This window comes from Rhinoraja longicauda, chromosome 16, assembly GCF_053455715.1.
Source record: "Rhinoraja longicauda isolate Sanriku21f chromosome 16, sRhiLon1.1, whole genome shotgun sequence".
NCBI lineage: Eukaryota > Metazoa > Chordata > Chondrichthyes > Rajiformes > Arhynchobatidae > Rhinoraja > Rhinoraja longicauda.
The window spans coordinates 35,480,706-35,508,695 of NC_135968.1; the positions used below are offsets into that span (position 1 = coordinate 35,480,706).

Consider the following 27,990-nt stretch of genomic DNA (forward strand, 5'->3'; position numbering starts at 1 on the left):
GCACTGTAAGGAGTTTGTACGTTCTCCCCGTGACCTGCGTGGGTTTTCTCCGAGATCTTCGGTTTCCTCCCACACTCCAAAGACGTACAGGTATGTAGGTTAATTGGCTGGGTAAATGTAAAAATTGTCCCTAGTGGGTGTAGGATAGTGTTAATGTACGGGGATCACTGGGCGGCACAGACTTGGTGGGCCGAAAAGGCCTGTTTCCGGCTGTATATATATGATATGATATGATATGAATTCATATTTTTTACATGAATAGTGCATAAAAGTGATTTGGTAAAACATTACGCAGTATTAATGTTAGGTGTGATTCTATTTTATAAGCAGATTTACTGGGTTATCTTTTGGCATGTAAAGCTTTCTGAGAAGCATTGTAATATCCTGGCATACCTATTTGAAGATTGTGCTCTTCCTCCCGAATCTGCCGTCAGCTTGAACATGTTAATTTCGTGCCTTTTAACTTAAAGTATGAAATTCCTGTAAAAGTACACCTTTCTCTAATTTTCTGCAGTTATTTAATAGAAGAAGGCATTAGAATATCTTGCTGACTGGCAGAACACGAAATGGCGTTTACAGGCCAAACCATAACTTAATTGGTTAATAAAAATAATTATTGAATGTATACATTGAAATTGATACTTCATATTTGTAACTCTAACTCAACTGTAAATAATAAAAAATATATATTTTGTTTTGTTATGCATTGTAGTAAAATTCTCAACATTGCACGATCGGGCTGAATGCTGCCTTGAATTGACTGATGGCTGATTTGAAACTTCTGCTAATTGAATATTCAGCTTAAATCTCAAACCACTCAAAAAGGGATCACTTCAAATGAACAAAATTAACATTTAGAAATTTTAATAGGTTTTGTTAAAGAAACCATAGTTTCCATTTCCCATGCTTTTTTGATTCAGTCTTGTTAGGTTTTTGCTTTTGATAGGCAGATGAACAAAATTCTTGTGTGTAAGGCAGGGTTGAAACCTGAGTTTCTTCGGTTGAATGGAGTTTTCTCATAATGGGTTGAAACTTGTCTTCTTGTTGCTTGAAATCCAGTTCAACACTAGGCAATAATAAATGTAATTTTAATCAATTAACAGATGACTACATTGTCATTTATTGTACATGATAAGACGTAAAGAATGTGTCTATAATGAATGTAACATTCTCATTCACATAACATTAAATTAATGCAATGAAGATTTAAAACATTTACTTGTGGTTGATATTTCTAACATTAGAAATTAGGTTTCCTTTTCAATTTAAGTTAGGATATTTTCACGGTGTTTTTGGTCACTTTAAGAAGTAAGATTGATATGATTATGGGGAACATGTAGTCCATCAGTATTATTGTCATATGAACGGCTGGGAATTCTTGTCATTTTATTCAAGTTACTCAGTGATCTGGTTTTAACATATGTCCTTACACAATTGAGCTATAGTGAAATTAAACACGGGCTTTTAAAAAACAAACTAGGAAAGGGGCAGGGCAAAGGATGATTGACGTGTTTCACCATACAGTAAGTTCATGGCTGAGTGGATCATTCCTCTCACCTCCACTTTTCTGCATAATTCCCGTTAGCTTTGATCGCCTTGCAATCCAGCAATGTAACCATTTCATCAATGAATGTAGTGAATGATTCAGCATCTGCAGCATTAGAAAGTAGATAATTCCAAAGACTCACTTCGGAGAGAAGAAATTATTCCTCATCACAGAAGTAGCTGATGCCCTTATCATGCTCTCTAGTTCTCGACGTCCACGCCAGGAGAACTATCCACTCAACATCTTTCCTTTTCATTCCCTTCAGAATGTTAAATGTTTCATTACATTTTGTTGTTCCAAAATCACTTTCACTTTATTCCTTTTTAATGACCATAGATGTACTCTTGCCAAAACCCTGTAAATCCATACTAAGACACACTGTTGCTGTTGAAACTAACATTCAAATATCTGCTTTTACTTTGTTTTTCTATTTTTCCTACCAATGTATTACTATACCTCACATTTCCCTGAATGTGCTTCACCTATCATTTTTTAATCCACACATTTAGACTATCTTTATCCTCTACAGATTTATCTCACAATTTATTTTCTCATCCAATTTTGTATCAGCATGATTCACTTTGTCCCATGACCTAAGTTAGAAATAATTGTGAGACACCCCATTACTTCATCATGCAAATAACAAAATGACCCCTTTGTCACAACAGTGTTTTCTAATCCTTAGTTTATCCTATATCCCTGCTAACATAATGGGCTCGAACTCATGAGCCCACAAGGGCAAATTTTGTCCGGTTGATGAAGCCAGTTGTAAACATAGGTGCAGAATTAGGCCATTCGGCCCATCGAAACGTCTCAAATTCAATCGTGGCTGATCTATCTTTGCCATTCAACCCCATTCTCCTTCCTTCTCCGTAACCTTTGCCACCCTTGTTATTAAGAACCTGTCAATCTCTGCTGTAAAAATACCCAATGACGTTCTCCACAGCTGTCTGTGGCAATGAACTCCACAGATACACTAACCCTTTGGATAAAGAAATTCCTCCTCATCTCCTTTCTAAAGGTACGTCCTTTTATTCGGAGGCTGTGCCCTCCAATCCTAGACTCACCCACTAGTGGAAACGTCTTCTCAACATCTACCTTATCCAGGCCTTTCACTATTAGGTAAGTTCAAATGACATCCCCTCCCTCATCCTTCTAAACTCCAGCGAGTAAAGGCCCTGAACCAACAAACGCTCATCATACGTTAACACAATCAACCCTGAGATCATTCCCGTAAACCACCTCTGAACCCTCTTCAATGCCTGCACATCCTTCCTCAGATATGGGGCCCAAAACTGCTCACAATACTCCAAATGTGGTGTGACCAATGCCTTATGCAGCATCAGCATGACATTCTAGTCTTTAAAAAAACATTTTGTTTAGAGATACAGCATGGAAACAGGCCCTTCGGCCCCACAGAGTCCGCCCGACCAACGATCCCTGCACACTATCCTACACAAACTAGGGACAATTTTCTTCAAGCCAATTAACCTTCAATTAACCTGTACGTCTTTGGAGTGTGGGAGGAAACCGGAGCACCCGGAGAAAACCCATGCATGTCATGGGGAGAACGTACAAACTCCGTACTGACAGCACCTGTAGTCAGGATCGAACCCGGGTCTCTGGTGCTGTAAGGCAGCAACTTTCCCGCTGCGCCACCATGCCCTTACTAAGCTAAATAGTTTGTTGAAGATATTCAAAATGCCCTACTTTTAATAATATGGGATAATTTACATGACAATGTGACTTTTCTACAGACCAGCAAAAGGCCATTCAATCCAAAATGCTGCTGCTTTCCTTGACTCATCATCATCATGGTTTTTCCCTTTTCAATGATACATCCATTTTCCTTTTCACTGCAACTACTGAATTTACTCGCAACATGATTTCAGCAATGGATTTGCAATCAGACTAATTGAGTGCGTGAATTATTTTCTCAATATTTCCACTCCCGATGTTTTTAACCTTAAATGTGTTTTCCAGTCATTGATTTTTCTGCCATTGGAAAAAACAGTTTTTCCATACTTATGAAACTTTTCAAAATTCAGAACAGTTTTTGTGCTTTTCATCATTACTGCAAATGTCTGATAGAGGAAAATAATCCTCTTCCAACAGAAGCTCCTCATCTTTGATGCCATTCTAGTAACATCAGTACGATCCAATGCCAGAAATGAAAGTAGTAATCTAATTCTGGCCAGTTGTATTGCATAATACAAATTATATGTACAAGCAGATACCTTGTTAGAATATAACACAAAATAAGTATGGTGCCAGAAGACATCATAGTATTTTGTTTATACAAGAGTAAGTAATAGAAATTGTAATAAGGAACATGAGGATTAGTTTATGCGAGTCATGAATTATTTGAAAGCGTGATGTAAATCCTTATCCTAGGCATGTATGCAGAGATTAGGGAAAATTCAATTTATTTCACTGTGCTGGTATATAAATGGATCCTCATTGTCCAAATGGAGAAATTGATGAATGCACTGTAATATGAATTTCATTCCTTTTTGACCGGAACATACAATGAATGAATGCATGTACCTGGGTTACACCAAGAAGATCTGTGAATTTTTAGGTTTATGCTCCCATGCATTAATTCGTGGCAGATTTCTAAAATCTATTGAATTGATTAAAGTAAACATTGTTGTAAATATTATTTCTTCTGGTGAGCACAGTTGCTACGCTGGTAGTGCAGCATTTCCACAGCTGCATCAACCCAAGTTCCAATCTAATTTCTGGTGGTGTCTTTGAAGGGCTTGTGTGTTCTTCCTTTGCTCTGGGTTTACTCTGGGTGTGTTTACTCAGGGTGTTCCATTTTCCTCCAACATGCCAAAGATGAACTAGTTATTGGGGGAATTATCACTGATGTAAGTGAGCTGTAGGTGAATTGGGGAGGGATTAGTGTTAAAGTGCATGTCTGAGAGATTAGGTTGCATAGATAATAAGTAAAGGGGTGAGATTGTTTTGAGAGCTGAAGTGGTCTTAGTGGGCAGAATGACTATCACCTTTGTTTGATGGAATTATTACGTGTATTTCACATTCATTTGAAATGGATGACCAAGGAAAACATAAGATTAGATTTGCTTTTGATACATGATTCAACGTTGCCAACAATAACCTATAGAATTGTTATCATATTACAGGCAATAGGTGACACAGCTGTTTTATGTGTTGGCTATATTTTCGGTCTAGAAAGTATCTGTGGATGTTTTATGAGAAATAGGGTTCTGAATTTATGATATTTGATTACATACAAGAACATAATTTCTGTTATATGTAAATAAAGTAGTAATAGTGTAGTATCCTATAGATGACGTATGATTAACCTTATGAGCTAGGATAGACAAAATAAAGGGAGAGACGATATGAAAGATAAGAGTTGTTCATGGATTTCTTTATTCCATGGATTGAAGCTATTTGGACAGCTATTTCTGACAGCTATATGATCACTGTATCTTAGTCCATCAAGCTAAATGTCCTTTGAGACCCCTTCCTGTGCTGTCTAAAAGTTGCACATACCAGTTTTTCCCTGTTTCCTCCTCATCCCATGTCTAACCACATTTTTACCATCATCACTCGTATCTGCCCTTCTGGCCCCATTGTACCTGTTGTGTTATTCAGTAAGAACATGAATGAACAACTTCATTTTGCCACCTATTTCCATGTTTTAATGTAGGAAATGATATTACCAATGGGTACCGTTAGCTCCCACCAGTATTGATAAACTATGATATTAATTGAAGGATAAATACCAGCCATTTTCTTTGAAAAAGTGGCTTTGCGTTTCCAAATCTACCAGTAAAAACAAAGGTGTCTTTGGAATGGTTGTATGTAGACGGTCCTTACTTTGACTTGCGTATTGCATGGCACCAACCAGTCGGTTGCTGAAATCTTGCTGTCTCTTTCAATGGAAAGGTAGAAGAAAGGCAGAACATTGCAAAGATTTAATGAGTTTAAGATGGCAGGAAATGGGTATTTTTTGAGTAATGCTGACAAATTACTTAATATTGTTGAATAATAGGATTGCATTTGGTTCATTTTCCTGATTGTTGCATAATTGCACAATGATATTGTTGACTAATCTGTCTCCATTAAGTAGTCTGCAACAAATTGACTTTTGAGCACCATAATGGACACAGTGATATAATAATGCCCTATACTGTGGTATTTTCAAGTTTTTTCTTGGGAAGGGTTGTTTGGAAATTTTTAATTGTGAAAAAATACATTGAAACCATGATTTAGTTACAAATCATTTTATTTTCCACCAAGTGGTATGAGTTCTTCAGAGAAGAAAGTTATTTGTTGATAAGTAGACTAAATCTCCATAGTTGTTTGTTTTATTCTGACCTCCTGGTAAAAATATTGTGGCCTCAAGAAATGTAAACACTGAAGATTAGTGCTCAAGTTCAATAGAGAAGGTATCAGCATGGCCAATACCATCTTCTCTCAGATGGGAAATAAAACCAAGGCCATCTTTGCTCTCCACAGTTGAGATAAAAGATTCCACAAAGCTACTTCCAAGGGCAGGAAGTTATTCCCATCCACGGGCTAATTTTGATCTTGATAAACATCATAAAAATAGATGATCTGGATGTTATCACATTGTTGTTTCTGAGAAATAGCTGCATATGACATGGCTGGCACATTTCTTATGTTAGAACTGACTACATTTCAAAAAGTACTTGATTGGATATTGAGCACTTTTGAGGTAGAAAAATACGTTGAGTAAATGCAAATTGTGCATCTTTATGCTCAGCAGTCAAATTGTGCATTCTTAAATGTGCCAGACATGGTATGGCTTGCCAAAGGATGAACAATTATTCTTACATCACATCAATATTGCTCTCCTATCTGATCCGAATGACAGTAAATACAATGTTGCCAGTTTGTAACAAAGAATAACCTCAGGCTTCATTTACAAATAAGACTATTACACAAGCACGAGTGGAATGAAATGAGGTTGCCAGAATTCATGCAGCATCAAATTAAGGTTGTTGGAGGTTATTTCTTGCATTACAAAATTACATGCAAGGGTTTTGTGGGATGTCTTTTGCTTTTTATTTGTGGATGAGGGGATATTCCTGCCCACTGCTGAATGGGTGAAATGCAGAAATCTTGAATGTTTTTATCAGGAACTTAACCTAGCCATGTGAATAGGGTCTTTCATTTGAAAGATGCTGCACAGATGCTGTTACCCATGAATATATTTCAAAATCTTTATTTGATCTTGTCTTTTCAAAAATAGTTATTTATTAATAGTTCGTATAGCAGACTGGAGGTACATATGCAGAATAGAAGGTAGACACAAAATGCTGGAATAACTCAGCAGGACAAGTAGCATCTCTGGAGAGAAGGAATGGGTGACGTTTCTGGTCGGGACCCTTCTTCAGACTGATTGTGGAGGGGGAGAGGGAAAGAAACCTGGAAGAGAGGAATGGTAGGACCAAACCTGCCAAGTAATAGGTGGGCACAAAATGCTGGAATAACTCAGCGGGACAGGCAGCATCTCTGGACAGAAGGAGTGGGTGACGTTTTGGGTTGAAACCCTTCTTCAGACTGATTTCAGGGGAGTTGGCATGACAGAGATAGGATGTAGTCGGAGACAGTAAGACTGGTGGGAGAACTGGGAAGGGGGAGGGGATGGAGAGAGAGGGAAAGCAAGGGTTATTTGAAGTTAGGGATGTCAATGTTCATACCGTTGGGGTGTAAGCTACCCAAGCGAAACATGAGGTGCTGTTCCTCCAATTTGTGCTGGGCCCTACTCTGATAATGGAGGAGGCCCAAGACAGAAAGGTCAGATTGGGAATGGGAGGGGGAGTTAAAGTGCTGAGCAACCGGGAGATCAGGTAGGTTAAGGTGGACTGTGAGCAGAGGTGTTCAGCGAAACGATCACAGAGCCTACGCTTGGTCTCGCTGATGTACAGAAGATGCATAATCGATATGTTATTGGATTGATTACAGAACTTTTAGCCTGGGGATTTTAATTCAAATTCTGTTGGGGTAAGAGAGGAATTTAAGTTCTGTTTCTTCAATTATACTGGCTTAAAATGGTCGTTTTTGCATTAATCATAAAACTAATGGATTGTTTTAAAACCCCTATCTAGTTCATCTCTGCTCTTTATGAAATCTTCCACCCATTCCCAGTCGGTCCAGTGTGTGACCCCAGGCTCACTGCCATGTGATTGACTCTTAACTGGCCCAGTTCTGAGGGATTTAAAGATGGGCAATAAATGTTATTTTAGCCCGCAACGCAAGATCTTGCGAATAAATAAATTAATGAATTAAATTATTTACGCATGAATTTGGTCAGTTATAATATAATAAACATGGTAGCCATGTGATGCACAGCTAGCTCTTAGAAACAGCAACCTGATAATGTCCAGATCATGTGTTTAATTTGAAACCTAAACTCATTATTTACTTGGTTGTGGTAGTTCCTTTTCAGAAAAGATAGCCAAAGAAAAGTAATATATTTAGTGTACTTCATCTAACCTGACCAAAAGAAGCATCATCAATTATCTTTTTGCAAATTCCCTCAAGTCTATGAGCAGGAGAAAGAAACAAATGCCAGTATCATTTCCAGAATAACACCACTAGATTAAATTCATAGGCTACGTTCTCATGTGTCTGATGTCAGAACAGTATATTCTGTGCCAATGCAGCAAGAGATTACCAGATGGACAAAGAAAAAAGGTCAAGGATGTTCTTAAGTTCTTGTTTCAAGAAGTGTTACATCCCCAGTGACTCAAGAGAATCCTTGTCCCTTCGCTGCTCAAAGCAGACAAGTAAGTAACTTTTAAAATGACACTGAGGACAAATAGCTGTTAAAATGGCATTGAGCACGTTGGAATGGCATTGAGCATCGTAAATCTTATTCAGGAACACACTTTACTGGCAGAAGGAGCGCACCATCTCCCAACCTGCAACCTGCCTGCCGCATCAAGTGCCTCTTGCCCCACCTGTGGCATATTCTGTGGTCCTACATTAGCCTCATCAGATCCCATAAAATTGGAGTGGAAGCAAGCAATGTTAATTAGTGACCGAGAAGAAGAATGTCACACATTATATTTTCTACATGCAGGAATCATAAAGCACTTTTAACTGAATCTGTACATTGTGATGTGCATATGCTCAAACGCTTGCACAGAATTAAGGGAAATATAGTTTGGTTGTCGATATGTAATTATCTTGAAACATAGTCAGAAATTGTTTTTTTGCCTTGTTCGGTAGCTTACCTATAAATGATACAAGCGCTGTTTCGACAGGTGTCACAGTTTGCAGTATCTTGTCCCGTTCTGTAGGAAAGACTGAAAAGTAAAATCGAACATTATGATGTAAAACGTATTTAATTAGTTTCCAGGGAAAAATTATAAAATAATGAGGTATAAAAATCATTTCTGGAGTTCCTGTTGATAAAATTGGTATAATTTTAAATGGATATTTTGTTTTATGTTTTCATTTTGGTTGTTCTGGTCTACATTAAGCAGAAATCCTCAGTTTTTATAAATACTGATGATAGATCTAATACTTTTATTTAAAGTGTTCAAGATACTAATAATTCAGAATCCTAGACTAATAATGTAGATTTACGTTCAAATTTACTCTGGTAGCTGGGTCAGTTACATTTAATTATTTAACTTGCATTGAATGAAAATCTAGCAATACGAATTGGTACTTGGAACCCTTAAACTTCTTCTCCTACAGGATCATTGTTGATCCTGCATCCCCAAGTCCAAGAAACTGCATTGTCCCGGCACTCTGCCCTCCATTTCCAGATTCTCCCAATGGAGGAAGCATTTCTGAAGAAGGATACTGTCCCTTTTTCTTCTGAACTACAACAGAATGTGAGAAAATCAACATAAAATCAACATCTTCATCACTGTGTATATCACAAATATACCTGTCCATGATTTATTGGTAAGGGTGACCTTTAAGATTAAATTATGGAGAGGTAATTGATTGATTAAATTTGTGGAGGTGGTCCTTTCAGCATAATGAGGGCTCTATATTATGCTTGTAGTGCTACCATCATGCTAAAAGGGATAGATTCAGAAAGAATCTAGTAGTTCAAAACCTGGCATCTGTGACGAATATTAGTAACAGCAGAATTATATTTGCCCCCAATCTCTGCACTTGCAGCCCAGTTTAATCCTCACTTTATCATTGTAATTCAAATGAGGCAATCAACCATAATTCAACAAGGAACACAGAAGAGTACACCAGGAGTAGAACCACTCTGGTGGAGCTAAAACATAAGATTCATTTGTGTTAAGCAGAGATGGTATGCTATAAAAGTGTAGTCTTACCACATGCAGTATAGTCTTACATTATCATGGTAAGACTACACTATCACTAAAGAGAGAGAATCGGGCCCCTCAGAAACCAAAGCAGTCATCTCTGTGAGGAGCTGTAGGAGATAGGCAAGGTCCTCAATGAACATTTCTCCTCTGTTCTGACCATGGAGAAAGGTCAGACTGGGGAACTTGGGACAGTTAATGAAGATTTCTTGAGGACTGTCCGTAGATTTGTTGAGGAGGTGCGGGACATCCTAAGACATATGAAGATAGATACATCTAGGTCTGATCAGATATATTCGAGGACACTGGGAAGATAGAGAAGAAATTGCAGGCGCCCTGGCTGAGATATATGAATCATTGTTAGACAAATGTGAGGAGCTGGAAAATCGGAGGGTGGTTAATGTTGTATGTCTGTTTAAGAAGGGTTGCAAGGAAAAGTCTGGGAACAAGAGCCCTATGAGCCTAACATCTGTGGTCAGTTAATGGAAAGAATTCAAGCTGTAATGTAATCCTACGTGGAAACTTTTTCACATTGAGGGCGGTGGGTACATGGAACGAGCTGCTAGAGGAGGTAGTTGAGGCAGGTACCATAACAATAGTTAAAAGGCATTTGAACTGGTACATTGATAGGAACACTTTAGAGGTATATGGGCCAAATGCAGGCAGGTGGGACTGGTGCACATTGAGCATCTTGGTCGGCAAGGGGAAGTTGAGCCAAAGGGCTCCGTGCTGTGTGACTCTGACTTTATGCAATTGGAAAAGATAATGGACATCTCATCAGCTAATAGAAAGAGCAGGCTTTGAGCTCTGTGACATCAATGTGAGTGTAATGGATGTGGCTGATATACTTATAGCAATATTCAGCTAAGAAATTGTGCCCAACTTCACAGGGACCAGCTTATTCGATTGACTTATTCCAGCTGCACTCCTGTATCCTTGTGTTTTAGAAGTACCTGTGCTATTTTCCGAGTGATTTGTAATCTTTGTAATTTTGCAATCCAGCCACCTCCATAATAATTGCCGGGAAATATCTGGTCTATTAAAAGCCAGGAGCAAATTCGTTCAATCAATTACCACTGCAAAGTGTAATCTTAATTTTCAGGAAAATCGTGGAATGTATTAACAACGTTGAGCAACAATAGCTGCACTGCATGGTTAATTTTTGTCCACATTTAATTGCAGCCTTATAGTAGACAACAATTCCGAACAAAGGAATTTTAGAAAAGAAAATGATCATGTATTTTTAGGGTGAAGGAATCTAAACTAGAGGAAAAACACTCAATAATTCTCACAATCAAAAGGTCAGACATGAAAGTATTAGTACATGTCAGAGCTATAATATTCATGTTTTCTCTTCTCAATAGTACCAGATTTCTGTGGTTGGAGGTTGAAAACAATTTCCCCAAAGAAATAGAAAAATCGTAAGCAATATTGCATTTGCAATTTATAGTGCCCCCTGGGCAGCCATGAAACTTATATTTTAGAATTATTGAGGATCGCTAGCAACAAAAGAGAGTTAATGTGTATTTTGAAACAAACATTTGTATTTCTTTTTAATGTTATTGCATTTGAAATGGCTGTCAACATAATAATATTCTCTGTGCTCACAATAGTGCAGATTGTGTTTGAAAAGAACAGGATTTTTTTTTGGGGGAGCACCTCTTTAACTTTTAAAAAAGTTTTGCATGGCGTATTTATCAAGTAGTTATTGTGAAATTGTTCATTTTAATTATAAGAATTATCAGATGTGATTAAATGAACAGATTTCTGTGAGAGTGCACTAGTAGGATTGTTCCCATATCACTGGGCAGCTCAAAATATGTTATCTGTTCCTTAATAGAGCTATGTACAATTGCATTGTAAACAGTTCTTCTGATTTAAAACTGGTGTAACATGATTTTTAAAGGATGCATACATTAATTAAATGCTCTACAACTTCATTTTTTGAGCATGCATATATTTGTGGATCTAATTCAATGTTTTCTCCCTTTCCTCCCCTGTCCAGAAAGAGGACATGATTGGTATTAAAAAAAGGTCAAGATGTATTTGTTATGAATTGTCAATGTAAAATGCAGCTTTTTAAATTCTGAACTTGCAGTCCTAAAACAAATTCATGAACAATTTATATCCTGTCTTTAACATAGAAAAACACCATAAGGTGCTTCAAAGATTTAACTGAACAAAAATTGATACCACTTTAATAAGGACAAGGTAGATTTCCAATTGTGACTGTGAACTCCACTACTAACTGAAAAGCCCCAAGTAGTTCCATCAGAAAATGTGGGCAGAAACTTATACCTCCTTGACCTCGTTCTTAAGTATCAATGTGCTTTGAATGTTTCTTTCCGTTATGCGATTAATGACCACTTCATGATATTTGTGATTCGTCTTCACTCAGAGAACACCTTTATCTGTGTTGTGCATACCTGAAGTTTTATGAAATTGTGTGAATATCTAATCACAACTTATCTGGCAACTCAAAAGTGGATATGTACCCTTAATGTTCAATGGAATGGGCGTGGCTGAGTCCCCCTCCAGCAACATGTTGGGAATCATTAGTGACCAGAAATTCAACTGGAACATGCACATATGGTAGCTACAGAAATTGGCTGCAAGTAACTTATTACCTGACATCATAAGGTCTCTCCAGTATTTAAAAGGCATTAGGGAATACCATCCCCTTGTTTAGATGTGCAACTCAAAGTACACTTGGAAGCTCAACATTTGTGACAATACAGTTGGACTGAATGCCAATGAATTACCACACTAAACTTTCATTCCCGTGTTACCCTGGCTGCAGTATATACCATCTACAAAAAAGCATTGCAGTTCCATGCATAACCTCCCTCTTAAAGCTTGAACCTCTCGTAACAAGATGGATAAATGCTCCTAGGGCGGCGGAGCAGTAGAGTTGCTGCCTTACAGCGCTTGCAGTGCCGGACCCTGGTTCAATCCTGACTACGGGTGCTGGTGTTGTCTGTATGGAGTTTGTACGTTGTCCCCATGACCGCGTGGGTTTTCTCCGAGATCTTCGGTTTCTTCCCACACTCCAAAGACGTACAGGTATGTAGGTTGATTGGATTGGAGTATGTGTAAATTGCCCTTAGTGTGTGTAGGATAGTGTGCGGGGATCGCTGGTCGGCACGGACCCGGTGGGCCGTAGGGCCTGTTTCCACGTTGTATCTCAAAACTAAAGGTGCTGTGAATACGACTTAGTGCAGGTCACCCATTCATGTTGGACACAATCCTGACTTGGAGATATTTTGTTGTTCCTTTCCATTGTTGAACCAAAATTCTAAAGCTAACTAAGCTAACTTCAAATTCAGCTTTTCAAGAAGTTAGCTTGCCATCGCCTTCTAAGGGAAATAAATGTAAGCCTTGCCCGTAACATTCATGTCTCAAAAAAAAAAATCTTTGCTGAAAGCCCTTACTACCAAAACCTTGAACTATCCAATAGCTTTTAAGGTGCATTTTAAAGAAGGAAAGAGATTGTGAGGTTTAAGGATAGAATTTCAGATTTTTTGGTCGTCAACTGAATGTACAAAAGCAGAACAGTTAAATTTGAGAATGATCAACAGGCAGAACCAAAGGAGTGTAGATCTCTAGGAGATTATTAGACTGGAATAGATTCCAGGAATAGTGAAAGGCAGAAGAGTAAAGCGATTTGAAAGCATGAGTGAGAATTTTTACATTTATAATGTTCCTTAACCAGGAACCAATGTTGACTATGAAGGTGAAGCACTTTAGGATGTGTAGCACGGAGTTTTGTACAAAACATTGCTAACGAATAAGACAAATAATATTGAATTTAGCTTGAACAGAGCTCTTTATTTAGTGCAGTTTCATAATTCAGGTACTTTTGATCCACGAGGGTTCAGATCTTGGCGAGGAAGTTTCAGAATTTGAATTAATTAGATGCTGCTATAAAATGTCGTCATTAACTAATTAATTACAGTTCTTTATGGAAAGAGTCTTGTCGCACTTAATTGACCAGCCACTGTAATGGCACTCTTAACTGTCCTTGAAAGTGCAGTTTTATTAACTTGACACCGCATTGTAACTGCACTTTTAACCTACCGATTGCGTGATAAAGGAAGGCTCGTCTTCGCAAGGACAGCCTGACATGGACAATAATGTCCACAAATTGAATTTAAAATAATACAATTTAAAAACTTACGGAGAATTTTAATTTCCAGAACTGAACTGTTTAAACCACATTAAACTGTTAAATATGTCAAATCCTTCTTAAACATGCCCATTTTTTGTTTCTCTTCCGAAAGATACTACCTGACATGCTCAGTATGTCCAGCCTTTTCTGTTTTTGATTAGGAAGATGAGATGAGGGAGAGAGGTAACACAAATCAATGATGAAAAAGCTGAAAAATGTATACTGCAGGGAATGCTAATCCAGTGGGGCCAATCTAATAGGGAGAGAAAAACATATGAGTCAATGTTCCTACTGTTACAGAGAGCAGGAGTCTCATGAAGCTTTTTCATCCATTATTGAATCTAAAAGGCTGCAACATGCCTGGACTAAAGGTGAAGTGCTGTTCTTCAAACTTGCATCGAGCCTCAATGATGCTTCATGCCTGGGATGTAATCTAAAATTAAAGTATGGAGACAGCAATTTGAAGAAAGAACCCAGCCTGAAACGGCATTTATCCATTTCCCTCCATAGATACTGCCTGGCCCATTGTGTTCCTCAGGCACTTGGTTATTTGCTCCAATTTAAATATTCGTGCTCCCTTGGCCAAGGTAATCTGAAGGGAAGCAGAGATGGTTGGATCCCGCTTAACTGTACTTTGCTTTAATACTCCAATTTATTTACTTTGTATACATTGTGTATGCAAACAATGAATTACTTTGTATACATTGTGTATTTCACTGTACCTTGTCAGATGTGACAATAAAGTATTCCATTCCATTCCAATTTCCCTTAACCGTTCTAATTTCCCTCTTCCTCCTTCCAATCCACTCGGTCAACTAATTGTTCCGCACCCTACATGCTCTGCAATCTGTTGAAACTCACAGCTGTAGGCCCACCCAACAAGCCATCAGTAGCATCATTTGCCACAAATACAAAAAATTCTGTGAACGCAGCAGGTCAGGAAACATCGACAGAAAGAGTTGATGTTTCATATCAGAGGCCCTTCATTGGAACTGGGAAAGAGAGATAAAAAGGACATTTTAAATTGGAGAAAAGGAGATGGGGCGATAGATAGAACATAAAACAGTACAACACAGGAAAGAGTCCTTCATCCCACAATGTTTGTGCTGAACATGATGCATAGTTAAATTGATCTCATCTACCTGCATGATCCACATCCCTCTATTCCTGGCACTTCCATGAGCTTATCTAAAAGCTTCTTAAATGCCACCATTGTATCTGCCCCCACCACCACCTGCTGGCAATGCATTCCAGGCCCCTACCACCCTGTGTAAAAAAAATCTTGCCCCACATATCTTCATTAAACTTTCCTCCTCTCACCTCATAGCTACGTAGTGTTGGGCATTTCCACCCTCAGAATTGGAACGTGCAGAATTTATTGTTTTGGAAATTAACGATCTATATTACTTTGGTTGGTAGAGAGAATAGTAATCCAGTGCTTATTTTGCGGTTGATTAGAATGGAAACAGCACTGATTGTGCAATTTTTTTAAAAAAGTGTATAAAATAGAATCACAGCTAATTACTTTCACCAATACTTTTGAAACAGCTTTTCCTTAATTTGGAGAAAATAAAGCGATTGACTAGCTAAAAAGCTTATTACACCTGTGCTATTGTCTGAGCTGATTTTCCAGTTTGGAGATGCAATAATTCCTTCAGTAATCATCTTATCCCACTTTCAATTTGCACTAACAGCAATGCAATATCCTGCAATTTTCCCATCACTTTGAATGTTATGAATATATGGATTTTTCCTATTTAATATTCAGTGCTACATAATCAGAATTCCATGCATTTTAGCTTGTATAATAGTTTATTTTGTCGATGACCTTCATAACATTTTGTAATGCAGCACAATTGGCAGTACAACTGCAGATCACAGTCTGTGCATTGCATTCTCTAATTCTTGCCCTGAGGAGGATAATTGCTATTTGTTATTTGTGATTCTGTTTGTTTTAATGAATAAAACGTAAGATTTTTGAGAATCATCATGAATCTCATACTTTGTGAAATCAGTATTTTACAGCATGCATTAGTTAATTTTTTGGACACTGGTTCTCAGATAATATTGCAATATATCTCTGCATGACTTCCATTATTCAGACATTCTTTTGTAAATTAACATGAATAAATAATTTTGTATTGTCTTACCCTTCTCTGAGGGCTTCGCCTTTCTCTAATTCTTGAATAACCCCAAGCAACACCTTAATGGTTTCCTGACTGGAACTGATCAGATTTTCCATTATTTGCAGCTGAGCTTTCAGATCCACAACTTCTGTGAGGGGTACAATTTGTTGATCTGACTCCATTACTGATACCGCTGTTTGATTAGACTGATCTTCATCTCTCGGTGCAATGTTTGACACAGTGGATTCGGAGAGCACTTCTTTTTGTGGAGACTGTACTGAACAAAGTTGACCATACACCGATTTAGGTTGCTGACCGTCTGGGTGCAAAGTTCTTTCATACACTTCCCAGGCAGCCACATTTTGTGAGGAGTCCTGTGTAAAGGGAGTTGAGGGGTCAGACTGAGTAAGTTCACAGTTGCTTTCTGTTAAATGGAAGGAAGTAAAATCTGTTAGTTGCAGCTCAGTTTGATTAAATTTCGGATTTCTTGAAGACACCTTATCATATGTTGTTATATTGCACAGTTGGTAATTTTCCTCAGGTGGGTTAGAATCTGTCAAATTTACTATTTGAAGTGAGTCTTCAGTGCAACTGTGTATTTCTTGGTCTTTGTTGCTGGAAGCATCCAATCTCACACAACCGGCTTGTTCATTCAGTTTGCTGAAGTTGTTATTATGTGCACTGGTATCCGGACTCTTCTGACTGCTTCTCTTTGTACTACTTATGGTACGTGCTCCGAAGTCTTTATTGAGTTTATTATCTTTAATTTCAAAAGCCAAATCATTGTTTTGTCGCCTGAATGTTTCTAAAGTGGGAGCAATTTTAATGACATTTACTTTCTTCCTATCCAAAGGGAACGTCTGATAGCGTTTTTTGAGGTCAGGTGATGTCTGCACACCCGTGCTTCTGGTAACGTTTGGAATTGACCTTCGTGCAGGCACTGTCATGTATTTGCGATAAGCTGCCTTATAAGAAATAGCTTTCATCGTTTTTTGGTCCATTTGCTGTGTTGCAGCAAGTCTCTTCTCCTGTTCATTCTGAGCCTCACGAATATCTTTAAATCTCACCTGTAATGCTTTATTCCTTTTTCTAATCTGCCTATTTGGATCCAGAGCATATTTCATTTCCAATGCTGGTGATGCTTCTTGCTCAGTTTCATTTTCCTTACTTGTGAGTTGGCATTTACTTGGTTCCTTACTCACCATGTTTTACCTACAAATTAAATAAAAACACCATATTTTTACAGCAAAGTGAAGACTGTTGAAATTTATCATAATAAGACCTAAATGAATAACTAGTGTTAGATTGGCACCATAATACATTTCATATGAAGACATTGCGTAAATTAAATTAAAGCACAGTGCCCTCCATAATGTTTGGGACAAAGAACCATCATTTATTTATTTGCCTCTGTACTCCACAATTTGAGATTTGTAATAGAAAAAAATCACATGTGGTTAAAGTGCACATTGTCAGATTTTATTGAAGGCCATTTTTATATATTTTGGTTTCACCATGTAGAAATTACAGCTATATTTATACATAGTTCCCCCATTTCTGGACACCATAATGTTTGGGACGCATGGCTTCCCAGGTGTATGTAATTGCTAAGGAGGCTTTAATTGCCTCCTTAATGCAGGTAGCTCTCAGCACCTAGTCTTTCCATCACCTTTGGAAACTTTTATAACTATTTCACAACATGAGGATCAAAGTTGTGCTAATGAAAGTCAAAGAAGCCATTATGAGACTAAGAAACAAGAATAAAACTGTTAGAGACATCAGCCAAACCTTAGGCTTACCAAAATCAACTGTTTGGAACATCATTAAGAAGAAAGAGAGCACTGGTGAGCTTACTAATCACAAAGGAACTGGCAGCCCAAGAAAGACCTCCCTCCACAGCTGATGACAGAAGAATTCTCCCTATAATGAAGAAAACCCCCTAAACACCTGTCCGACAGATCAGAAACACTCTTCAGGAGTCAGGTGTGGATTTGTCAATGACCACTGTCCACAGAAGACTTCATGAACAGAAATACAGGCTCTACAGTGCAAGATGCAAACAACTGGTTAGCCGCAAAAATAGGATGGCCAGGTTACAGTTTGCCAAGAAGTAGTTAAAAGTGCAACCACAGTTCTGGAAAAAGGTCTTGTGGACAGATGAGACGAAGATTAACTTATATCAGCGTGATGGCAAGAGCAAAGTATGGAAGAGAGAAGGAACTGCCCAAGTTCCAAAGCATACCACCTCCTCTGTGAAACACAGTGGTGGGGGTGTTATGGCCTGGACATGTATGGCTGCTGAAGGTACTGGCTCACTTATCTTCATTGATGATACAACTGCTGATGATAGTAGCATAATGAATTCTGAAGTTTATAGACACATCCTATCTGCTCAAGTTCAAACAAGTGCCTCAAAACTCAATGGCGGGCAATTCATTCTACAGCAAGACAATGATCCCAAACATATTGTTAAAGCAACAAAGGAGTTTTTCAAAGCTAAAAAATGGTTAATTCTTGAGTGGCCAAATCAATCACCCGATGTGAACCCAATTGATGTTTTTTTTTATGCTGAAGAGAAAACTGAAGGGGACTAGCCCCCAAAACAAGCATAAGCTAAAGATGGCTGCAATACAGGCCTGGCAGAGCATCACCAGAGAAGACACCCAGCAACTGGTGATGTCCATGAATCGCAGACTTCAAGCAGTCATTGCATGCAAAGGATATGCAACAAAATACGTAACATGACTACTTTCATTTACATGAGATTGCTGTGTCGCAAACATTATGGTGCCCTGAAATGGAGGGACTATGTATAAACACTGCTATAATTTCTACATGGTGAAACCAAAATATATAAAAATGGCCTTTCTTAAAATCTGACAATTTGCACTTTAACCACATGTGATTTTTTTCTATTACAAATCTCAAATTGTGGAGTACAGAGGCAAATAAATTAATGTTGGGTGTTTGCCCTAAACGTTATGGAGGCCACTGTGTATTATCAGACTAGTAATCTCAAAGCCTATTTAAATAACCCAGAGGCATGAAATAAATTCTTTAGTTATGAATTAAATAATTTAGAGTATTTTTTTAAAAGGTGGTCTCTATCATGGTTGCAGTTATAGCCTGCCTATATCATTCATTGATGGCTTTTGCATAGGTGGCTTTTGTATGACTTCAGATCCACAGTCCTGCTTGATTCCTGTCATTGACATGGCAAAGTAATTGCCCGCCAAGTTAATCTTGACTCAGATAGACACAAAAAGCTGGAATAACTCAGCTTGACTCACTTCATCTGGTACTTAAATTAGAAGAGTTGTCCAATAGCACGCCAAGCAGCAATTTGATAACAATCCCAGACCATCATCACAATCCCTGTAAAAATATATGGTCCAACTGGTAGGTCAGACGCACCAGAGATCCGGGCCAGCACGGTTGACATATTTGCAATAAAACTGTTGAATGAATGATCTATTTCAGCATCCTCCTGATATCCCCACCGACACAGAAGCTAGTCTTCAGCCAATTCAATTCATTTCATGCAACATCTGGAATCTGCTCTGAATTCCGGATACACCAAAGGCTGTACAGCCAGACAATGTCTCAGCGATGGTGTCAAGGTATGCCACCAACGAATTGTTCTGGTATTGATACAACATTGGTATCTATATGGCAATGTGGAAAAATTGCTCACTCTGTCCTGTCCATGCAAAGTAGGACGAATCCTTCTAACAATAGCAGTTGCAGAAGATGTTGTAGACTGTGCTTTTTACTGGCACTTCCTCACAGATGAAGTTTGATGTTATCTGAACCATTTGGTTCCAGATATCATTGTGGCCTTTGGCCCTGTGGATCTAAAAGATGGATTTCAGAGAGCAAGTGAGAATGATTGCCCTTTATGTTAAGGTAGCATTTGATCAAGTGATGTGAGGAGAAGCCCAGGTAAGAAAAAGTCTTGGGGCATTAAATAAACAATGATTCAATGATTGGAGTAATACTCTGCATAAAGATCGCTGGATAAAGTGCTGAAAATAAATCATTACAACATGGGAAATGGTTGTAGTGGTTCTTCAGATTCCTGGGTAGTATCTCAAGTTATTGGCATGACCACCAGTGAGTTCCTCACCATCAACGTACTGGAGGTGGACAAGATTCATTTAAGTTTTAGATACCTATCGTATTAATAATGTTATTACAAGAGCAGTTCACATGCTGCTTATCTGGACACCCTGAAACAAGTTTCCACAATCTAGAAAGGGGCATAGAATTAAGAACATACTGCCCAGGTTTGCTGGATGAGTGCAACTCCCAGCAATTGTTCAAAAGGTTCAGCGACATACAAGACAAAGCTGTCCACTTGATTGGGAACCTGTCCAATCTTAGCTGCAGTATGCACCATTTGCAAAATGTACTATATACTGTAGTTACATGTCCAGGCTACTTCAACAACACCTGCCAAACCTGCAACCTCTGCCACAAATTCATATCATAAACCATACTGACTTGTAAATGCATTGCCATTCCTGTTGATGATGCTAAATCCTGGACCTCCCTGCCAAATATCAATATGGGAGTATCTTCACCAGAAGGATTGTGGCAGTTCAAGAACCTTGTTGCCCACCATCTTCACAACGACAGTTAGATTTGAACGACTAATACCAGTAACTGCTGCATTCAGAAAATGAATAAAAATAGTAGGAAACTATTTCTCATTATACGTGTTTAAAATAAGTAAATTTGTGTGCACACAGATAGTAATCTGTCTTCCCAACTAAGTTCCTTCAACCTTCAGAACAAAATGTGTATATTAACTGAAAATTTATTCTAGGATACATAGTATTTTAAATTACTTCATTCACCATGCTGTATCTCTAATCTAAACTATTCCACCCACACCACCACCTAACCTAATGACACAGTAACTCATCTCACTGAAAAACTCTCATTTTATGACTTCATTGTTGCTTAAATTTACAGTGCCCTCTGTAATGTTTGGGACAAAGAAGCATCATTTATTTATTTGCCTCTGTACTCCACAATTTGAGATTTGTAATAGAAAAAAATCACATGTGGTTAAAGTGCACATTGTCAAATTTTAATAGAGCACATTTTTATACATTTTGGTTTCACCATGTAGAAATCACAGCAGTGTTTATACATTGTCTCCCCATTTCAGGGCACCATAATGTTTGGGATACAGCAATGTCATGTCAATGAAAGTCATCATGTTTAGTATTTTGTTGCATATTCTTTGCATGCAATGACTGTTTGAAGTCTGCGATTCATGGACCTCACCAGATGCTGGGTGTTTTCTCTGGTGATGCTCTGCCAGGCCTGTATTGCAGCCATCTTTAGCTTATGCTTGTTTTGGGGGCTAGTCCCCTTCAATTTTCTCTTTAGCATTGAAAAGGCATGCTCAATTGGGTTCAGATCGGGTGATTGACTTGGCCACTCAAGAATTGGCCATATTTTAGGTTTGAAAAACTCCTTTGTTGCTTTAGCAGTATGTTTGGGATCATTGTGTTGCTGTAGAATGAACAGCCGGCCAATGAGTTTTGAGGCATTTGTTTGAACTTGAGCAGATAGGATGTGTCTATACACTTCAGAATTCATTATGCTACTACCGTCGGCAGTTGTATCATCAATGACGATAAGTGAGCCAGTACCTTCAGCAGCCATACATGTCCAGGCCATAACACCCCCACCACTGTGTTTCATAGATGAGGTGGTATGCTTTGGAACTTGGGCAGTTCCTTCTCTCCTCCATACTTTGCTCTTGCCATCACTCTTGTCCACAAGACCTTTTTTTCCAGAACTGTGGTTGCTCTTTTAGGTACTTCTTGGCAAACTGTAACCTGGCCATCCTATTTTTGTGGCTAACCAGCTGTTTGCATCTTGCAGTGTAGCCTCTGTATTTCTGTTCATGAAGTCTTCTGCAGTCAGTGGTCATTGACAAATCCACACCTGACTCCTGAAGAGTGTTTCTGATCTGTCAGACAAGTGTTTGGGGATTTTTCTTTATTATAGAGAGAATTCTTCTGACATCAGCTGTGGAGGTCTTCCTTAGCCTGCCAGTCCCTTTGCAATCAGTAAGCTCACCAGTGCTCTCTTTCTTCTTAAAGATGTTCCAAACAGTTGATTTTGGTAAGCTTAAGGTTGGGCTGATGTCTCTAACAGTTATATTCTTGTTTCTCAGTCTCATAATGGCTTCTTTGACTTTCATTGGCACAACTTTGGTCATCGTGTTGATAAACAGCAATAAAAGTTTCCAAAGATGATGGAAAGACTGGAGGATAGACTAGATGCTGAGAGCTCTCATATACCTGCATTAAGGAGGCAATTAAACACACCTAAGTAATTACAAACATCTGTGGTCATGTGTCTCAAACATTATGGTGCCGTGAAATGGGGGGACTATGTATAAACACAGCTGTAATTCCTACATGGTGAAACCAAAATGTATAAAAACACCTTTTAATAAAATCTGACAATGTGCACTTTAACCACATGTGATTTTTTTCTATCACAAATTTCAAATTGTGAAGTACAGAGACAAATAGATAAATGATGGGTCTTTGTCCAAAACATTATGGAGGGCACACTATATGACAAGTTTAGAATTTTGTAAGTCTGGTGTTTTTGCTGAACAGAAAAGGGTGATAATTATTATTGCTCTGGATCAGGGCTAGCTCGATTTAAGTACAGAGAATACTACCTGAAATGGAAGACTGAGCATTTATTTCCTGAAAGTGCATTTCAGACTACAACAATGCAATTGTTCATGATTATGCTTCATTTCACATGTTCCATTACTTAGTATTTTTAAACAGCTGTAAGTCTATATCTGAAATGGAAACTAACACCAGAAATGACTGATAGAATTATTACAAGGAATATGTGATCTTTGATTGGGTGAATTCACAATCTAACCACAAGCATGTGCTGATGAAATCGTTCAAAGAAGCAGCAGATGAAACACCTTTATCTGCTTAGGAAATCAAGTTCTGCCGATTTGTCTGCTTTAGAAAAAAATACATACTTCATCAGTTCTTGTTGAATAAATCTCAATTGTGATTGCTGAGACTCTTTGTATATGTTATTGTGATCAGGAAGAGAAGGAGAAGTTCTCTGAACCCCACCTTGAAAATGTACTCCTTGCCTGCCTCACACTTTCTTTCCATTCCTTCCAGTGAAACCTTCCTGCAACTACTTTTATTGCAAACCCTTTGCTTAATGAAAGTATTTAGCTTAGGTGAGCCTTTAGGTGAGGTGAGCCTTTCGTGAAGATATGTAATTAACTTTTGCATGCAGAGCATAGGTTTTTGATGCAATTTTCAGATATTGATGGATGGAATGTGAATTGCAGATTGACATACTTGGTGCTTCGTATATGGCATTGAATGGTCTTTTAGGGGGTGATGGATCTGCTTCAAAAGCATACAAACGTGCTGTGGTACTGTCTATGAAATCAGAAACCAGATTTCAACTACTGACGGGGTGATGGATCTGCTTCAAAAGCATACAAACGTGCTGTGGTACTGTATGAAATCTGGAGATATATAAATTCTTTTTTTGAAGCCGCTCAAATCTTCTCGTGTTATACTTGGTATCTCAGTGTTTTCTTTTAAAGAAATGTCATATTCCTTGACGTGTTCTTCAAACCAATAAACTGTACATTTAGTGTTTGCTCGGCATTGGCAGTTTTTCGTAATCTAAACCTGAAAATTGATCGGGTCAAAGACTGATTATGTTAGCTAAACAACGAGCAATGTTCACCTCCTAACTGGTGAATTTGGAACTTGCACACAAACATATTCCATTCTTAAATTGACAACGTCAAAATAATCTATTAAAATTTGTTCACTTTTCCACTTACAAGCTTCTCTAGGACTTCAAACAAACAAAAAATACTGCCAAATTATTTGTATTCAAACTGTGTTTTTAAAGAAGACCTAAACTAAAAATGATTAAGAATGTCAAAGTTAAAATCGCACCCATCTAATTTTGACATGTAAATTAGTCGCCTGCTTCGTTTGTCAGTAGTTGAAAAATAATATTTACCCATCAGCTGTATCAAAACTGATTTGATTTTTCCAATGATTATAAATGAAATAAAATGGATTATATAAAATAACAATATGGGATTTCAATTTCTGGGTTACATTTTCCTTATTTTACTCCATTTAACAATGTGTATCATAGCAATAGACATGTTGTTTGCATTCACACGGCTGGTTCTCTTAGGTCTTACAAAAAGTTATTCACCACATAATGTACAATTCATTATTTTCTACGTACATTTTACAGCATCTGAAATGAAAAAGGAAGACTTCGATTGACACAGCTGTTTTACTATACTAAAATCTTTGCAGCCAATGATATTCTTTAGAAATGTAGTCACAGAGATAGTAGAAAAAGCAGCAATGAATTTACACTGTACAATTCTCCCAATCGTATTTGATAAAGGTAGTAAAATGTTTTGGAGTGATATAGAATTAAAGAGTAAATATTAGCTTAAATTCCCTTTTCCTCTCAGAAGTACTACCATATGAGAGAATAGTTTAGGCTTGGTTTTTGCCATCTCCAAAAGATATTCCCTTCATAACACACAGGAAAGTCAGGTTGGAACATTTATTCCTGCCTCAAGATTAAGACCACTGACAGCTGAGATGTTACTAACAACATTTGTAATCACCTGTGTCCTAGTTGATCATTAAAAAGTGGCGAATTAAGAAACAACAAAATTGAGATGAAAAAGTTTTAAAACTATTTTGCTGGCATCAGCTCCCCCCCCCCCCCCCCCCCCCCCTCTTTTAAATTATGAGATACAGGTTTGTGGAGTGTTAGAATGTCTCTGTCACAGGCAGAAATGCCTTGCATGTATTTGTTATTTTCAGCAATTGCTTACCAAGGAGTATGCACCATCTTTGGGAATGTATACATCATAACCTGCCACCATTTTCCCAAGGACAATTAGAAACAGGCATTTAAAGTTTGCCTTGCCAGTAATTCTAGATCCAAAAATATGAATAAAACAAATTAAAGTGGATCGGTAATGCTGTAATTATGCTTGATTCCAAAACAATTGCTGTGTGTGTTTTGGAAAGTACAATTGTGTCTTTCACTAGTTTACATACAATCAAATGAATGTAAAGATTTGAAAGTATTATAAAAATGGTTTCTCTACAAATATATATGCAAGGTGCTTATAACTTATTTGAGGAATTGTGTTTTCTGTAAGCTGATGCAAAATTGGTTCAGATTTTTGGGGGTCTATTTTGAAAACTACCTGATTTGCCCCAATTTTTTTACCCTAACAGATAAATGATGTAAATGAATTTCTGGTTGAAGCATAAAATAATGCATAAATACTGAAGTATATCGCATTGATAAATTGCAATCAATTATTAATGTTCCAATCTTTGATTTTGTGATTGGTCTTGCTTTACTTTACCAGTTTACTGTGCACTTTTTAAATAACTGTTCAAATACTATGGCTAGATGTAATGTGGCTGTTGAATTTGATGCGATGACTCTATTAAAAAGAGACAGAAAGGTAGTGACTTATTTTTGAAGTAGATTGTGCAGTATGATAATATGGTTGCAGATCTAATTTCTAACTTTCTTCTTGTGAATGAAGAATAGACCTACGGATCTAATTACATCTTTCATTTTATTAAATGTGAAGCACATTTAAAACTGATAAATTGTTGATGAACATTTGGAGTGTCTTCATTTTTATTTAGATTCTACTTACAGAGAATTGTATGTGTATTCTCAGCTCCAGTTTGAAAATGTTGTGCAGTGGATAAATTACTGTGAAGCTGTAATAAATTTAACCCATTGATCAGTAAAAAAATCTCGCAATTCACTAACAAAAACACAGCATCTTTTAAAATATTCAAAATTTTCATTAAAATATACTGACATAGAGATTATAGAGAGTGAATTATATTAAAGACTTGATAACATTTAGAATTAATGGAAAATAAACTAGCCTTATTTTTATGTTTACATTCAGGGCTTCAAAACCACGGTTAAAATTTAATTGAGGATATTAATGAAATGACCGATAAGATTTTGATCTTAAAACTTTTAACAGTAAACTTAGATAGTAGATCCTCCTTTTTAATTGCGCTCTTAAAATTTGCTAAAATAATACATTTTGTTTTCAATTTGCTGTGTAAGAAAATTATAACTAAATTATCATTTCATTCTTTACTTATATTGACATTTGCTTAACAATCAGATGGTTTTAGATATTGTAAAAACAGGCTGTTAACCATTGTTTGTTAAGTCTCATATTTTGCGAACTATATTTTTCCTTAGAATCTAACTTTGGCAACATCATCGTCTGATTTATTTTCCAGACCACTTCAAGTAAATCACACATAACAAAAATATCTATAGGTGGCCTACAAGAGCTGCTTTTTGAGAAAGCTCACCTTTACTAGATTTACTTTAAGGCTTTGATATGCAGAGGATGATCTAAAATCATTTAATGTTAGAAACATAGAAACAATTAAGTTTTCTTCAGCCTCACTTACAAACCTGATCAAACACATCTTAAATTGAATTGTACTAGAGTTGGTGGGAAGCTAATCTTTAACGAGGAAGCAAAAGGGTTAAAATGAAGTAATTTTTCTCATGCAGCCAACCAGTGATATGAAACCAAATGGTAAAATGGACCACTATTCTCTTCAGCCCGACCCTTTGAAAGACATCAGAGCAACAACGTTATGGAATTCTTTCTGAAATTATTGATTTGTCAAGGAAAAATATTTATTTTTGTGACGTTTCCGGCTGACAAATATTTTTGAAGGATTTAATGGCAATGAGAATTATTGATCATCCCTTCAGCAGCAGAGATATCTGGTTTGCTGCATCTTTATAGAGAATTTCCAGGTAAACATGCACAACAAAAAAACATGGTGCACTATTAGATTACTTAAAAGACAAAGTACTTGAAACTTGATTGTTCCAGTTATTGCAAATTATTACCTTGTAATTTCTGCTTCTCTAACCTTTGGATTTCACTGGACAGTGGATCATAGCAGATTTTCTCCTCCTTGCCTCTTTTCTAAATGACACTTCTGTCTAGCAGACACTTATAAATTATTTGATGATAGGAAAGCTACTGCGTTGAGGTAAAAAAGCTCATTTGAGTTGAATATTTGTTCAAAAATCTGGTTTGTAATTTACTCAAAAATAATCCAGTTACCTTTAATCTAAAAGTTGGACTTTATAAATGATTGCAGTCACAAAGTACATCTAAACCTCAATTTACTTTTAAGATAATCTTAAATATTTTGTATTTCTAATAATTGATATATGTGATTGCGAGCTGCATTTTAAAATTGGGTATAATAAGAATTAATTAAAATATTTATTGCAGCGAAAGAGATAATGTTCTAGCTATAAATATTGCTTACCTTTAGGTAAATCAGAAATGAAAGAGCGATGTCTGTATGCTGCTTCTGTTGTGAATATCCATGTGTATGTGAAGTAGATTCTCTGTAATAATCCAGTGCTGTAAAATATGAAGTATTAGTTTACTTTCCAGGCTGCATTTTAAGCCATTGAATAAAGTTCCCTCTACTCCGTAGCATTTGGTCGGCACCTTTCCCTTTATAATACTGAGACATTTAGCCAGCTGTGACCAACGATGCATTCGCTAGAGGCAGCCACGCACTTATGAAATTTTCTGTTACTGAGATTGCTGTATGCAAGCTCTCCAGGCTGCTGGGGAAGACCAGTTCCTATCAGCTGCAACTGGCAAGCTGTGCATGCAAAGCAAGACCTCGCCTCCTTATCATCTTGGCTGAGATGTTTCTATAGTGGATACAT

At 37.3% G+C, this 27,990-nt stretch overlaps 2 protein-coding genes across 9 annotated transcripts in view; one reads left to right on the plus strand and one right to left on the minus strand.

Annotated features, from left to right (window-relative positions):
* The window catches only part of dock1 (dedicator of cytokinesis 1), a 404,255-nt gene that overhangs the window by 138,431 nt on the left and 237,834 nt on the right, over positions 1-27,990 (plus strand). The window lies entirely within an intron of this gene.
* Positions 49-27,974, minus strand: insyn2a (inhibitory synaptic factor 2A). Of its 6 annotated transcripts, none has more exons than XM_078413635.1 (5): positions 27,836-27,974; positions 27,576-27,673; positions 16,168-17,355; positions 8,788-8,859; positions 49-1,066 (listed from the first exon to the last, which is right to left on the minus strand). In XM_078413635.1, exons 3-5 carry the CDS (start codon positions 17,346-17,348, stop codon positions 877-879), a joined length of 1,443 nt encoding a protein of 480 aa, XP_078269761.1. In that variant the 5' UTR covers positions 17,349-17,355; positions 27,576-27,673; positions 27,836-27,974; the 3' UTR covers positions 49-876. The 6 variants fall into 6 exon arrangements, with proteins under 6 accessions (XP_078269761.1, XP_078269760.1, XP_078269759.1 ...); XM_078413634.1 differs by having other exon boundaries at positions 27,764-27,974; XM_078413633.1 differs by adding an exon at positions 25,901-25,967 and having other exon boundaries at positions 27,576-27,974.